Source organism: Crocodylus porosus, unplaced genomic scaffold (assembly GCF_001723895.1).
Source record: "Crocodylus porosus isolate Cpor-Errol unplaced genomic scaffold, CroPor_comp1, whole genome shotgun sequence".
NCBI lineage: Eukaryota > Metazoa > Chordata > Crocodylia > Crocodylidae > Crocodylus > Crocodylus porosus.
In genome coordinates this window covers 1,279,076-1,292,457 of record NW_017728936.1, presented here as the reverse complement: position 1 = coordinate 1,292,457, position 13,382 = coordinate 1,279,076, and the positions used below count along the sequence as shown (strand labels likewise).

The window sequence follows — 13,382 nt, the reverse complement described above, 5'->3', positions numbered from 1 at the left end:
GAGGAAATGCTATTAAAAAAAACTCTACTAAATATAGTATTACAGACCGGATGGAAATCTATGGACTTCCAGATATGAAAAAAGGGCAGCCACTCTAGTAAAGCTGCCTACAAGGTGATAATATTATGAAGACAGCTTTAAGGCAAGTGACGCACAGTTAAACATTTGAAGGAGAAGGAAAATTAATTGGGTCAATTAAAAAGGACAGTGTGTTTGATTTATGCCTAAAAGTTTTAGGTTTACAAAAATGAGGTTTTACAAAAATTTAAAACAACAGAAATTCATCCAGGACAAACATGTAATTTTGTCTGGTTTTAAACATGACCTGGCAGTATCAGCACCAAGGTAGGAGAGCTAGAAAATAAACTTGGCTAGTAAGTCACTAACAAAATTGGAACCAACCAGTCCATCTGCTGTGTCCATGCTTAATAAACTGTAAGAAGCGTTACACTTCTGCTAATGGTGTGTACCCAAACTGAGTGCTCATGGGGAAAAAGGTTAATCCAATTTTTCAAACTTTTGGTTGTAAGTGTCTCAAGAGTTGTTATTAACGTAAAAATATTACTTCTTTCGTGTTACTTTAAAGTAAGTGGTGTCACTTTTAAGACAAAGAATCAAGTGAGTGGCTAACCAACCTGTTTTTGATTCCATTTAAAATCTGGAATGAGAACAAAGCCATTGCAAGGATCAGGGTTTTCATGGATTATCCGATCAGCCTCAGCCTTCTTCTCCAGGATATTATATACCCACTGAAAGAGAAAAACCCAATCATTAAAAGCAGCAAAAAACCAAAATACTGCACCTTTACACTAACCTCTTCAATTACCTCCAATCTACCACTAGTGGAAAATACAGGAACTATACTTGGATTTATAAAGAGCTAAATTATTTTATGGTCGGCAACATTTGCAGTCAATTATCTGTAAAATAATCAAATATTATGCTCCAGAGTATTGTGATCATCACAGGTGAAAAAAACCTTCCTGACCCCATTTATAGCACTGCACAATTGGCTGGCTGAATTAAGAGAGAATTTTTCTTTCCTTTGATGTGCTAAGTATTGGCCGCAGCTGGAGATGGGATATTGAAGTTAGATGGTCTAATCCAGTACAGCAGTTGCTACATTCAGGTGTAACAGAATCCATAAAGAATTATCCCTGGCAGGACCCATCTGTCCTGTGAAACAGACACTGCTGAAACGTGGCTGTTCAATAAGGCTGGGTAGCAAGCTCCCCAAAGGTATTAAATCTGACTACAGTCTTTGTAACAGTGGGACTTCTGAATATAACTTAAGCACACCTCAACATAAATTACTATTAACAAGAGTGCCAGTCACCAGAAAACATATCACGTGGTACAACATGGCTGGCTCTTGCCAGTCTAGCTATCCAAAGTTACCTGATAACCAGGTTAAAAACAATCAAGGGTGCTTGCAGGCATACCCCTCCACAACAGTGTTTTACATTAAACTCGGCATGTTATTGCACTGACGCACGTGCCCAGAACAGGCAGCACGCTACTTCAACCCAGTTCACCTGACAGATCTGGTGCTTTAGCAGGGGTTTGTTGGTGCTTTTATCTAATAGTTGATTAAATCAGCTTTACCTAAAAGTGTCAAAAAGCCCTGCTGAAGCAACTGATCTTTACAGATGCTCCAGAGCCAGGCTGAAGTAATACGCTGCTTCTTCCAGTAAAGAGCGTTTTGGGTTTGTTTGTTTTAAACATCTGCAACCAGCCAAAGTGCATAAGCCCTAGCTTTAAACAAGTTTGTTCACAGACTCAATCAAACAGTTGTAACCCATTCTGTCTCCCTTCATGTGAAGCAGCCATGCGATAAGTAGGGCTAGTTTCGCAGGGAAGAACAGACTCCTTTAACATGGGGAACCTGTGATCAATGTTTTATGCTGCATCCATTCCCATTAATTCCACTTTAAGGACCTTTGCAGTCTGGCACTTGGTCACTTCCTCTGGGTGACTTGACACCCTTCATAAAACTTAACATGGAAAAAGAGCTTTAAATGGATGGACACTGGGCCCAGGAGCTTTAAATGGATGGAAACTGGGACACTGGGCTCATCACAGCACGGGACAGTTGCACACAATGGGACTCTACTCTTGGGAGCTGACACAGGTGAAGACACAGGGGCCCACCACTGTTTTAGACCCTCTAAAGCTACACGCAGAATGCATGGCAGGATGGCACCTTAGAGAATAACTGACATGAGAGGCATGAGCTTTCATAGGCAACAGCATCTGACAACTCTGTCAGCATCTGATGAAGTGGTTGTTGCCTAGGAAAGCTCATATCTCTCTGAATCAGTTAGTTTCTAAGGTGCCACCCTGCCCTGCCTTCTGCCTAACTTTGGACTAACAGTTAACTACCACTCAGCAGTCACAGGAAATTTAGCATGTGGAGACAGATGGCACCTGCCTGAGCTCCGGCAGGCAAACTGCACCTCAATAAGCCAGGGGGTTAATTCCACAGTCAGAATATTCTGAGTGTATTTGCAAAATGTTTCTCCACAGCTGTCAGAGCACCCATGTCTTTTTTTTATTTCCCAAGGACACATCTCAGATACCAGAAGAGATGATAACCTATGTCTTAAAATGCCTTTCAGACAGGATTACAGACCACCTGATAGGGCACGGGCACATGAAGAGGTTATCTCTAGGCAAGGCAGAGAGTAACTTTACAGCTGGCTCTGCAACTAAGACCTAGGTACCTGCTCTTCCCTAGCAGTAAATGTGAGGTAGATTATCCCACCTTCGTAGACAGGTAAGGCACCTTGCATATACTGTGAATAAGAGCGTGCATTATGTTCACAGCTTAAACCCTCAGCCATCTTCTAAGCAGAAATCAAGGCACTGCCTGCACTTTATAAAAGGAGGAACTGAGAAGTCAGCACCACATATGCAAAGCACTCTAGTCTGGACCCTCCAACCTGCTTTAACCACAGCAAGTCAATGGCAGACCTGACTACAGAAGCCAGTAATCTCAACAACCCCCGGTCACCAGTTCTAACAGTCACCCTGTAGGTTAGAGCAGTGGCGAGCCAGTCCTATCCTGCTGCTGCACTATGCTCTTTCAATCACTCCGCCACCTGCCTACAGTACTCTGATGCAATGGTGAGACAGACCTGTTAGATCAAGCCCTTTCACTGCTGATAAATCAGTATGACAGAAGACATTGGCCTTCAGATACTGGACCCTTCCCATTGTAAGTGTCAAGCAACACTGCCTTTAGAGCAAGCTGGGTACTGCTCACGTGCATTGCAGAACTGAGGACGATGGATAGAGTGCTGCCTGCTTGCTGGGGGGCTTTCTAAGGTACGTTTTTAAAACCACTACACTGTGTTCTCCTGGTAAAGCTTCCTGGGTTCAAGCTTATAAATCTCCCAGAGCCTCAGATGAAGAGCAAAGGATTTTGTTATATTTGGAGCCTTTTACTTAGAAACCTAGAGGGTTTCTAAGCTGTCAAGGGAAGCTAGATCAGTTCCCCATCACTGATGTCCAAGATGACATCCCAAAGAATTTAAAGGCCTCAATTTTAGGAATACCACTGGCTTAGGTTTCACATAAGTTGCTGCAAATATTTCCTGGGAGACTCTGGCGATTAACTTCAAGTAGAAGGTGCTTTACCGTCTGTCCCATTTCTCTGTCTCATTTCAAGACTTGTTTCTATCACTTTGAAAATGCAAATATTTCCTCCCAGTCAATGTCCTACCATATTTGGAACCAGGCTGGTTCCACCTGACCTAGAAAGGAACCGTACTTAGCCGTATTAGTCTGAAGTCAAGTAGAAGGTAAGGTGTGTGTATATCTAATAAATATATCTGTACAGATGCAACTATTTAGCTATATATTTTGGTTAGTCTGTAAGTTGCAAATCTACCCTACCTTCTACAACAAGGGAATCCTACATGCTTTTAAATTAAAGAACCTTCTGTCTGAAAGGATGGAGACTGAGGTAGAGAACAGGGTGTCCTTTGCAAGATGGACATTAAGGTTTTCTTCACCCTTCCCTCCCTTCTGCTCTACTGATTTCAAGAAGAGGAAATAGAGAAAGAGGGACTAGAACATCAAAAGCTCAGAGGGGTCGGGTATATCAGAAGACTTTGCTGGTGGATGTCTCCTAGCTTATCCAAAACAGACACCTCTGATGGCCTTTGTTAATATGGTTTCCTAGGTGGATGACTACAAATTCTAGCAGGCCACGCAGAGATGCATACTGAAATACATAGAGAGGGCTATTCTAGTAACTTGCAGAGGAAGCTGCCAAGACCACGAGCCCTATAGTCTTCAGAGCAAAGACATGGAAAAAATGTTTGAGTAGGCTGCTGTCATTTTCTAGAGCAAATACTATTTTTGCTTTTTCACAGCTAATAAATGCCTCTTGTATGTTATTGGTGCTGAAGCCTGACTGCTGGCAGGAGAGCAACAAAAAATGGAGCAAATAAAAGGATACAAGTGTGGGGAGTAATTGAAAGCAGACTGCAGCCTGCAAAGTGGCCTCCATCACTAGATGCAGAAAACATGTTGAGCAATCAGAAAAACAAACAGCAAACTCTATCCTTAACTGCTTCAGCACTGCCTTGGGTAGCAGATAAGTGGAGGCAAATGCCCTTGGCTGCTCTGAGTAATAAGTACATCAGTACTAGACCTCTGATATTGCAATGGGGCAGAAGCACCTTCAAGAAATGCATGTTATTTCTAACTGCCTCAGGAAAGCCTCAGCTCCAGTCACACGGCAGAACATGCACCACCCTTATTAGGGACCCACACGAACCACCCTTATCAGGGTCCAGAGGCAACACCATGAAACAGAGCACATGGAACTGTAGCAAACAACAGTGAAGAGGGCTGGGAACCGTTTGAATTGTACACCAGTTTTAATTTTTATAACAGCTGGTGTACAGATTAGCCACGTCAATAATTATCATTTCTAATGTGCTGTGTACCAATCTATGGAAACATTAACTGAACTATTGAGACAGCAGTATATTTTCTGAATAATTTTGCTCCTCCTTTTGTGCAAGACTTGGTCCCAACAGACAAGAGAAATATTCCCTACCCTGCAAAGTGGGGAAATATGACAATGAGTGGAGTTGTTCAGTCAGCTGGCACATGAGAAAGGAGACAAATCTACTCCCCGTGGCAAAAGAAGTCTAATACAATTTTGGCAAAACCAAAACCATCCAAAGCAGAGGGTTTATGGACAATCAGGACAGCATTCATCTTCTTTAGTGACTGACTATCTCCCAGTCCAGGACAGTTTTCCATATGGAATATTCAAATTGCAAATTAGAAACTGAAGCAATTTAGGAATGAGAGGAATCATAATTGTATCACATCTTTCTTGCTGAAGGGTTGAAAAAAACTTTACAGAAATTATACCACTAGCCTGCAACAGCCCCTCTCCCACGCGGTGTGGAGGGCAACAGCAACACAGTATGGGGCAAGCTGTCCAACAGGAATCTGCGCAGAGACCTGGATAAGTCATTACAGCAAGCCCAGATTTTCATAATGAAAGCTTTGCAAGGTCACAGAATCCAGCCAGAGCTTGCAGGTGCTGCTTATGGGCTCATCTAAAAGATTCTGGCAACAAACTGCAGAGAACTTATCTGTACGGTAGTTCAATCTGTTCCAGTCATGGATTAAGACCCCAATCATACTACAAACCATACAAACTTTGAACATGGACTATTTCTACCCCAAAGGGCCTGCAAGCTGAGTAGAAGACAAGTAACAGGTAAATACAGACAAATGGGGGTACCAATAAGACAAAACTGATTAGCATGACTAACAGTGAAGTATTTTTGGGAGGCACCCCAGGAAAGGAAGACTTAATGAGGGACTTGGAAGAGGACAACAAAGTGGCCCTTCATATGTTTCCAAAGAGCCCCTGCCATGTCTGAAGGGCAGCATGGGAGAAGGCATGAAAACCTTGTTTGAAAATTCACTGAACAGACAACGAAGGCTGGTATTACTGGCAAAGACATGAGTTTGTCTTGAGCGATAAGAAGCAATAGATAGATGGGGACAGGCTGGGAAATGGCTTTGGAAGCCAAGGCAAGGTGTTTGTATTTGGTATGATGGAGAAGGGGAAAGCCAGTGGATAAAGGCAAAGGAAGGGATGACAGGGCAAAGGCAATGACTAAAGAAAATTGATATTACAGCAGCATTTTGGATGGATAGAGACTTGGGCAAGAGACTGGCTTTGTCAGCACCTGAGAGGAGGGTGCTCCATAACTGAGATGCAAAAGGAGGAAGTCTCACCAAGGATTTCTATCTGTCTGCATGGATGACAAAGGCTATTCCTTAATCTTAAGCAGGAAGAATCAGAAATTACACATAACCTGAGTGTGAGGTTCTAAAATCAGGGGTCAGCAACCCCCGGCATGTCTGCCGAATATGGCACATAAGGCCAGTTTGCTCAACACGATACCGCCAGCCTGGGCTCCAGGCAGCTGCTGCTAGCCAGGAACCCAGACTGCTTCTAACTGGTGGCTGTGGGGCTGCAAGCAGGCACCATGACTGGCAGCAGCTACCCCAGAGCCTGGGTCAGCTGCAGCCGTGAGGCTGCAAATGGCCTTGTGTGCCATGCTCAGCAAACATGCCCAGCTCTGGCCCCCGGGGAGGCAGCAAGTACTGGTGATGTTCCCCATCATGCTGCCCTCCCTGCCACTTCTGCAGAGCAGCATGTGAAACCCAGTGTGGCAGGGCAGAGTGGGGAGGTGCATGAAAGCTGCCTGCCTCTGAGCTCCATGCTGCCCTAGCCACACTTGCAGGACCCTTGCAGGATGGGGCAGCAGCGAGGGGCACAACCTGCACTGCTGCCTGTGCTACCCTCGTGCATACAGGGGACCTGGGTCCCTGGCCCATCATGCACAAACTATCACTGAATTGATGTTTGCAAACAAGGCTGCTCAAGAAGAAGGTACAGAGGAAAAAGAGGAAGGGGCCAAAGCGAGAGATATGGAAAACACAAAAAACAATAAGCGGGAGTGATTAGAGATGCAGGACAAGAACCAGGAAACAACTAAGTCAGGAAGAGTGGGAGGAAGTGCACAGAGGCAGATAAGTCAGTTTTACTGAAGCTGAGAACACTTGGATTTAAACTTTTGATGACGGCCATCTGATATGAGAGAACTCCCCATGAATAATCAGTACAAGGTGAGGAAGATGGCAAAGTGCCAGAGCCCTGCTTCTGTACCTAAAGCTCCTGAAAATCCAGAGCTTCATATAGATTTCTTGGTTAACAATCTTTTGTTTTCTGGTTGGCTGGACAAACATGATGGAACAGCTGTAACATTAACTTAATCTCACTGTAACTGCACAGTTTTAAACAACTCTACATGATCCTTTCAGCACAGCTAGGAACATGGCAAGAAAGAAGAGAGGTTGTTGGGAGAGGGGAGAGGGGCTATGCATATACATAAATTTCATTAGACAGAAGGCAGGGTAGATTTGCACCTTTTTAGCTAATCTAAAGTGCAACCCTACACTGCCATCTGTCTGACTTTAGAATAACAAGGCGATCTACCTCTCTGTCTTCAAATCAGGGACAACTACCAGAGCAAGAACACCCTACTTATGTTTTTGTTTGGACTGGTAGGATTTTCCAATCTTTGAAGAGCTCATGAGCAGAAACCTGCACTTCAAACTTCTGTGAGTACCAAATTTCTTCCTCTGTTAAAGCCAGTTGCTCCAAGTCTGTTCAAATGCAACAGCCAGTTTCACACAACACAAAGCTTAGAGTGCTAGGCCACTGTCAAAAAAGGCTCTTTTTACCTCTCAGTCCAGATGGAACAGTGAAATGTAGATCAGGGGTGTCAAATTCATCTGGTCCCACATGCAGTATCGGGACTAGAGCGCTCCTTGTGGGCCCAGCCAGGATGCACCTCTGGCCATGGGAGGAAACAACAGCTGCATTAACACCCACAGATGCTTGAGAGGCTGTGTTGGCTCACGGTACTGCAGGCATTAACATTGCTGCTTACCTCACTGCTAATGAAAGTCCTCAGTGGGGATCCATACCTGAGATTCTGGCAGCAGGGTGGAACAATGGTGGCATTAACCCAGGCAGTTACCTTTGCTGCTGCACTGGCTCGGGGAACAGAAGGGGTTAATACTGGCTGCCACTGAAATCCCAAGCCCTCCAGGAGTTACACAGGCCAGGGGACACTGCTCTATAGGCTGCATGCTTGAAACTCCTGCTCTAGAAGAGACTGAGATGCATTAAGGATGAGTAACCATACCTGGATGCTGAAGCTCTGGGACTGGATAAAGGGCAGCGTAATGTTCTTGTAATCTTCCCCAGTCTCACGGATGAGATGCACTTCTTGGCGCAGATATTTCTGAAGGTGTTTCTCTGTGGCAGGGTATATCACTGTGGTTTTTATCTCTGGAAATAAACATGTTTTCTGTGTTATAATCAGAGATTAAATCAAAGTTACCTCCCTCTGTCACTGATAAATTGTTTCTCACTTTTAATCAGCATCATGCTAATAGATTTCAGAAGTTACCTCTAAAGAAGTAGGTGAATTTGCATAAAAATCAAAGGAAAACTTCATACCCTAGAGCTCATATTGCTTCTTTGCAGCAAGAAAGGCTCATGCAGCTGCAGATGCTAAAAGTAATCAGCTGATAAAATATCAGAAGGAATGATTCCAGTTAAGGGTGGAATGGAACATGCCAGTGAAAGTATTTTTTTCACACTTGCTTTCCAGCAGCTCTGACAGCAGCAGCCTGGTCTGTCTCCAAGGGAACAGCTCTCAAATGGTCACCAATTAGAAGGATAAATACAAAGATGCTGAACAAAAAACAGATGTGCCAAAAGGAAAACAAAGCCAAGTCCCAAAAGACATGGATACACACCCAGCTGATGGCCTGTACAAGCTCATTTTTCCTTCAAGATAGATTGAGCTTGGGTGTTTCCTAGTAAAAACACACATAGGAAACCCTGGAGGTGAAAAGACCAGTTGTGCAAGAGATGGGGTGGAGAGAGGTTACAGTAGCAGAATGTGATTACAGCAGGGTGGGCAAAATATGGCTTATGAAGGGATTTTGTATGGCCCGTGGAGAGACCCTTGGTCCCACCCAGCCCAGGTCAGGACACCTGACAGTGCTAAATATGTCCACCAAGAAACAGGCAACTGCTAGCTTTTGAGCTCCAGCTCCAGCACCAAGGTGGCTGCTCCTGCTGGCCTGTCCCAGCACCTGGAGGGAGCATTGGTGCCCGACGGTCTGCAGGGCAGGACCCTGTGTCAGTCACTTCAGGACAGGAGCCCAGTGGCAACTGGCTGCATTTGCAGAACTGCTGCTCCCAGTCGCCCAGACTGCACAGAGTCTCTAGCATGGCCCCCGCTGTGCAGCTCCCACCCAGCACTTTCCACCTGATGTGCCCCGCGTAGCCATGCCGGGCCTGCTCTCTCCCTCCCCATGGCCCAGGGCCTCAGCTACTCCCCACCTGGGTGGCTGCTCTGCTGCCTCCCGAGTCCAAACCTGAAGCCAAGCTCCCATTTCCACTCAGCCCTTTGTTGCCATCCCCGGCTCTATCCAGCTGTGTTCAGGGCTACTGCTTAAGTCTCTCACCTGGCGCTGTTCAGACTAGGCTAATGCTCAGCTGCGCACAGCACTGGGAGTCGAGGCGTCCACAGAAAGAGCAGAGGCCCTGCTGGGATTGCAGAGCTGGGGGGAGCCCTTGCATTCCACTAGCTTTGGGGGGGTGCCCTTCACCTCCCAATGCCTGGTCCCATCAGCCACAAAACCACCACTTAGGGCTCCTATACACATGGAGGGAGCCTACTCAGACGCAAGCAGATCGAGTCTGCTGGAATGAGGAAATTAGCACGCTCCAGCAGACTCCAGTGTCACGTGCAAGAGCATTCCTACACAGCAAAATGGCAGCAGGGCACTTTGAACTAAAGCTCATTGAACGTTGACTAAAGTTCAAAGTGCCCTGCTCCCATTTTTTCAGCATGGGGACGCTGGTACGCGTGACGACTGGGCACTTTTAATTAGCATGGCTCACTAATTCTCTACTCAGCACTGGTGAGACCACAGCTAGAGTACTGCTTCCAGTTCTGGGCACCATGCTTTAACAAGGACACGGACAAGCTTGAGAGAGTCCAAAGAAGACCACCTGTATGATCAGTCTTAAAAGGCAAGCCATACGAGGAAAGGCTGAGGGATAGGGACTCTTCAGCCTGAAGAAAAGAAAGCTGAGAGGGGACCTGGTAGCAGTTTACCATTACACTAGGGGAGGACATCAAGGGCTCGGTGAACAACTGTTCACCAGGGCACCCAAGGGGAAAAGTGGGAGTAATGGCCACAAACTCCTGGAAGACCGATTCAGGCTCAACATTAGGAAAAACTTCTTCGTAGTCAGGATGTCCAGACTGTGGAATAAGCTCCCTCCAGAGGTGCTGCAGTCACCTACCCTGGAAATCTTCAGGAGGAGACTGGACAGTCACCTTGCTGGGATCACCTGACCCCCGGTTATCTTTCCTGCTGGGTGCAGGGGGCTGGAACCAATGAACTTCCGAGGTCCCTTCTGGCCTTACAAACTATGAATCTAGGAGCACAGCAGCAGGACAAGCTGACAGTGCATATTCCCCACACATCACCCCCCCCACGAACCCAGACCTCCTCCAACGGGAACAAAAGAAAGGTAGGGGCTCAAATGCCAGAAATTCCTGAGTTTTCCGGACTAAAGGGGGAAAGCACAGACTGCTGGACAAGGTTTACCACTTACGTTGCAGCTTTGACCCTCCTAATGTAAGCATAGCCAGGCTACACTCCTGAAGAGACGGACGTTTTGAGCAGTTCTGACATGGGCTGCCATACTGCAGAACCAGCCGACGTTCTTGCTGGGTCAGTGGCTCCTAAATAGTCACCTTAAGACTCTGACTGTACCAGCAGTTCTGCAGGCCCTCTCGTTCGGTTAATGAGAGCCCCTTTGCTCTCTGCTTACTGTTCAACAGACCTCCCTATGGCCCAGCAGTGGAATCTGGATTTCATATTCACCCCAGACATGAGCTTACAACCGGCTTAAAAAAAAGTAAACCAGAAATCAGTGAACAGACTTTAAATTAGAGAAAGAAAACCTAAGTGGTGGTCCTGGGAGTTGGATGCATTTGTTACTACTTCTGTCATTCGAAAGCAATTTCACATTCACTGAGAAATGCCCCAACCTCCTCTGTGAGCTAATCAATAGATGGCTGGGGAAGGTGTGTAGGAAAATTTTAGTGACTTGCAATGAGTTTCTTTCACCTTCAAGTTCAGGAACCATTTAGAAAACTAAGCCAGAGTGGGTTTTAGTAGTGCTTAGCTTAAAGCAGGACCTGGAGTAATGCTCAGGCATTCCTATGAGAAGATGCAGAATTCAAGATTTCATTTCATTTCAAGGGAAAATGAGCTGCTCCTCTGGTAGAACTGGGCCCTAATTTGGAACTGTACTCTGATATGTCTGTCCAGTGGTCTCTGCCTCTTTGGTGGGTGGTCTCAGTGCTGCTCCAAATTCAGGGGTGACCACAACAGTATACTTGGCACCTCCATGGCAGCTTCAGAGAGCTCAGTGGGCTAGAGACCTGAATCTAACCTAAACTTCCCTTGCTGCAACTTGAGACTGTTGCTCCTTGTTCTACCATCTGCCATCACTGAAAACAGTCCAGCTCCAGCTCCTTCTGAACCCCACTTCACGTAGTTGAAGGCTGCTATTAAATACACTCTCAGTCTCCTCTTTTCTAGACTAAATAAGCCCAGTTCCCCCAGTCTTTCCTCATAAACTGTGTCCCCCCTGCCCTCTCACCATTTTTGTCACCCTCTGCTGACTCTCTCCAATTTGTCCACATCCTTTCGGTAGTGGGGTGCTCAAAACTGAACACAGCACTGCAGATGTGGCCTCACCAGTGCTGAATAGAGGGGAATAATCACTTCCCTTGACCTACTGGCAATACATGTACCAGTGCAGCCCAGTATGCTGTTAGACTTCTTGGCAACAAGGGCACACTGCTGGCTCATATTCAGCTAATTGTCACTGTAACCCCCCCAGGCCCTTTTCTGCAGAGCTTCTGCCCAGCCAGTCACCCCCAGCCTGTCCCGGTGCATGGGATTGTACCACTGGGACTGTTCCACTACAGCCCCCAGCCTGTAGTGGTGCATGACAGGACTTTGAACTTGTCACTGTTGAAACTCATGAGATTCTTTTTGACCCAATCCTCCAATCTTTTGAGGTCACTCCTTCCGCACAGATACAGGTTCAGTCTCTGGAGCCACTGATCTTTACATCAAAAACGTAAATTGCAACTGAGATGTCAGTGGTTATTCCATCTTACCCAGAAACTGCTCTAAATACACACGAAGGCAGCGAGAGAACCCAAGAGCACCGCATACGCTTGGCTTGAATGTAGAACAGCTGCTGTTCGGACGCAGATCGACACTGAAAGGATCTGACACCAAAACTGCCTGCATCCCTGGAGTCAAAACATTACTCTGACTTTCCGTAAACATTTTATGGTCCCTGGTGCCTGTGTGGGAGGAGGGACAAGGGGGCTGTTCCATTAAATAGACCCATTAATATACCTCTACTTAGAGTCCACTACTCCCGTTTTAATTATGGACTTCAAAGCCAAAACAATTCTGGAAGTCCAGGAAGTCCTTAACCATTTGTATCCCAATGCAAAATGTATTTATTAAAGTTCCAACACAGCTAAATCTGTAGGCACATTTACTACTCACTGTCTTCCTGAAGACAGCATCTGGGAAAGAACTACAGACAGCAGAGAGCTCTCCCCTACACCCACCTATCTGAGTTTGACTGTGGTAGAAAAGAGGCAATGTTGCAAGTAAGGCACCAATCTACTCTAAGCTGGCCACAGCTCTGTTGCCATCCAGACTCACCTAGGAAGCAAGCAGTAGTAGTTCATTTTTGTGACTTATCTAGTGATTTCCTCCTCCTTCAAATGTCAGAGAAAATGCAAGGATTGGGGGTGAGGGAGGGTTAGGATTGTGATTAAGAAGAAAACCTCAGGCATTTCCATTTCCTACTGCAGGCAGCACAGGAAACACCTTGTGTTGCAGACTCTAATTTGTTTTGGATGCTGCATGTTTATGCTTTGTATAAAAATGGGTTTTCATGATTTGGCTTCATTCTGAATGGGATGGCATGGTCAAGTAGTATGGGTGGGAGGAATCCAACCACAGAAGGGTGAGGTGAGGTGAGGTGAGTGGTGAGGGGAGTTCAGGACAAGCGGTTGCTCCTCAAGGGAGCAATCCTGGACGTGCAAGCAAAGTCCATCCCATCTCAGAGGAAAGGCAGCAAAAGGGCACAGCAGCCCCCTTGGCTCTCCAGGGAACTGGCAGACCTCCTACGTCTTAAA

General features: G+C 46.0%; 1 protein-coding gene across 1 annotated transcript in view; it reads right to left on the bottom strand.

Moving 5' to 3' along the window:
* Window positions 1–13,382, bottom strand: part of DCPS (decapping enzyme, scavenger) — a 70,900-nt gene that overhangs the window by 14,192 nt on the left and 43,326 nt on the right. Inside the window, exons 3-4 of the mRNA XM_019546963.1 lie at window positions 8,259–8,404; window positions 636–749 (exon numbers count right to left, since the gene is read on the bottom strand). Coding sequence (XP_019402508.1) covers window positions 636–749; window positions 8,259–8,404 — 260 coding nt within the window. The remainder of the gene's footprint in view (window positions 1–635; window positions 750–8,258; window positions 8,405–13,382) is intronic.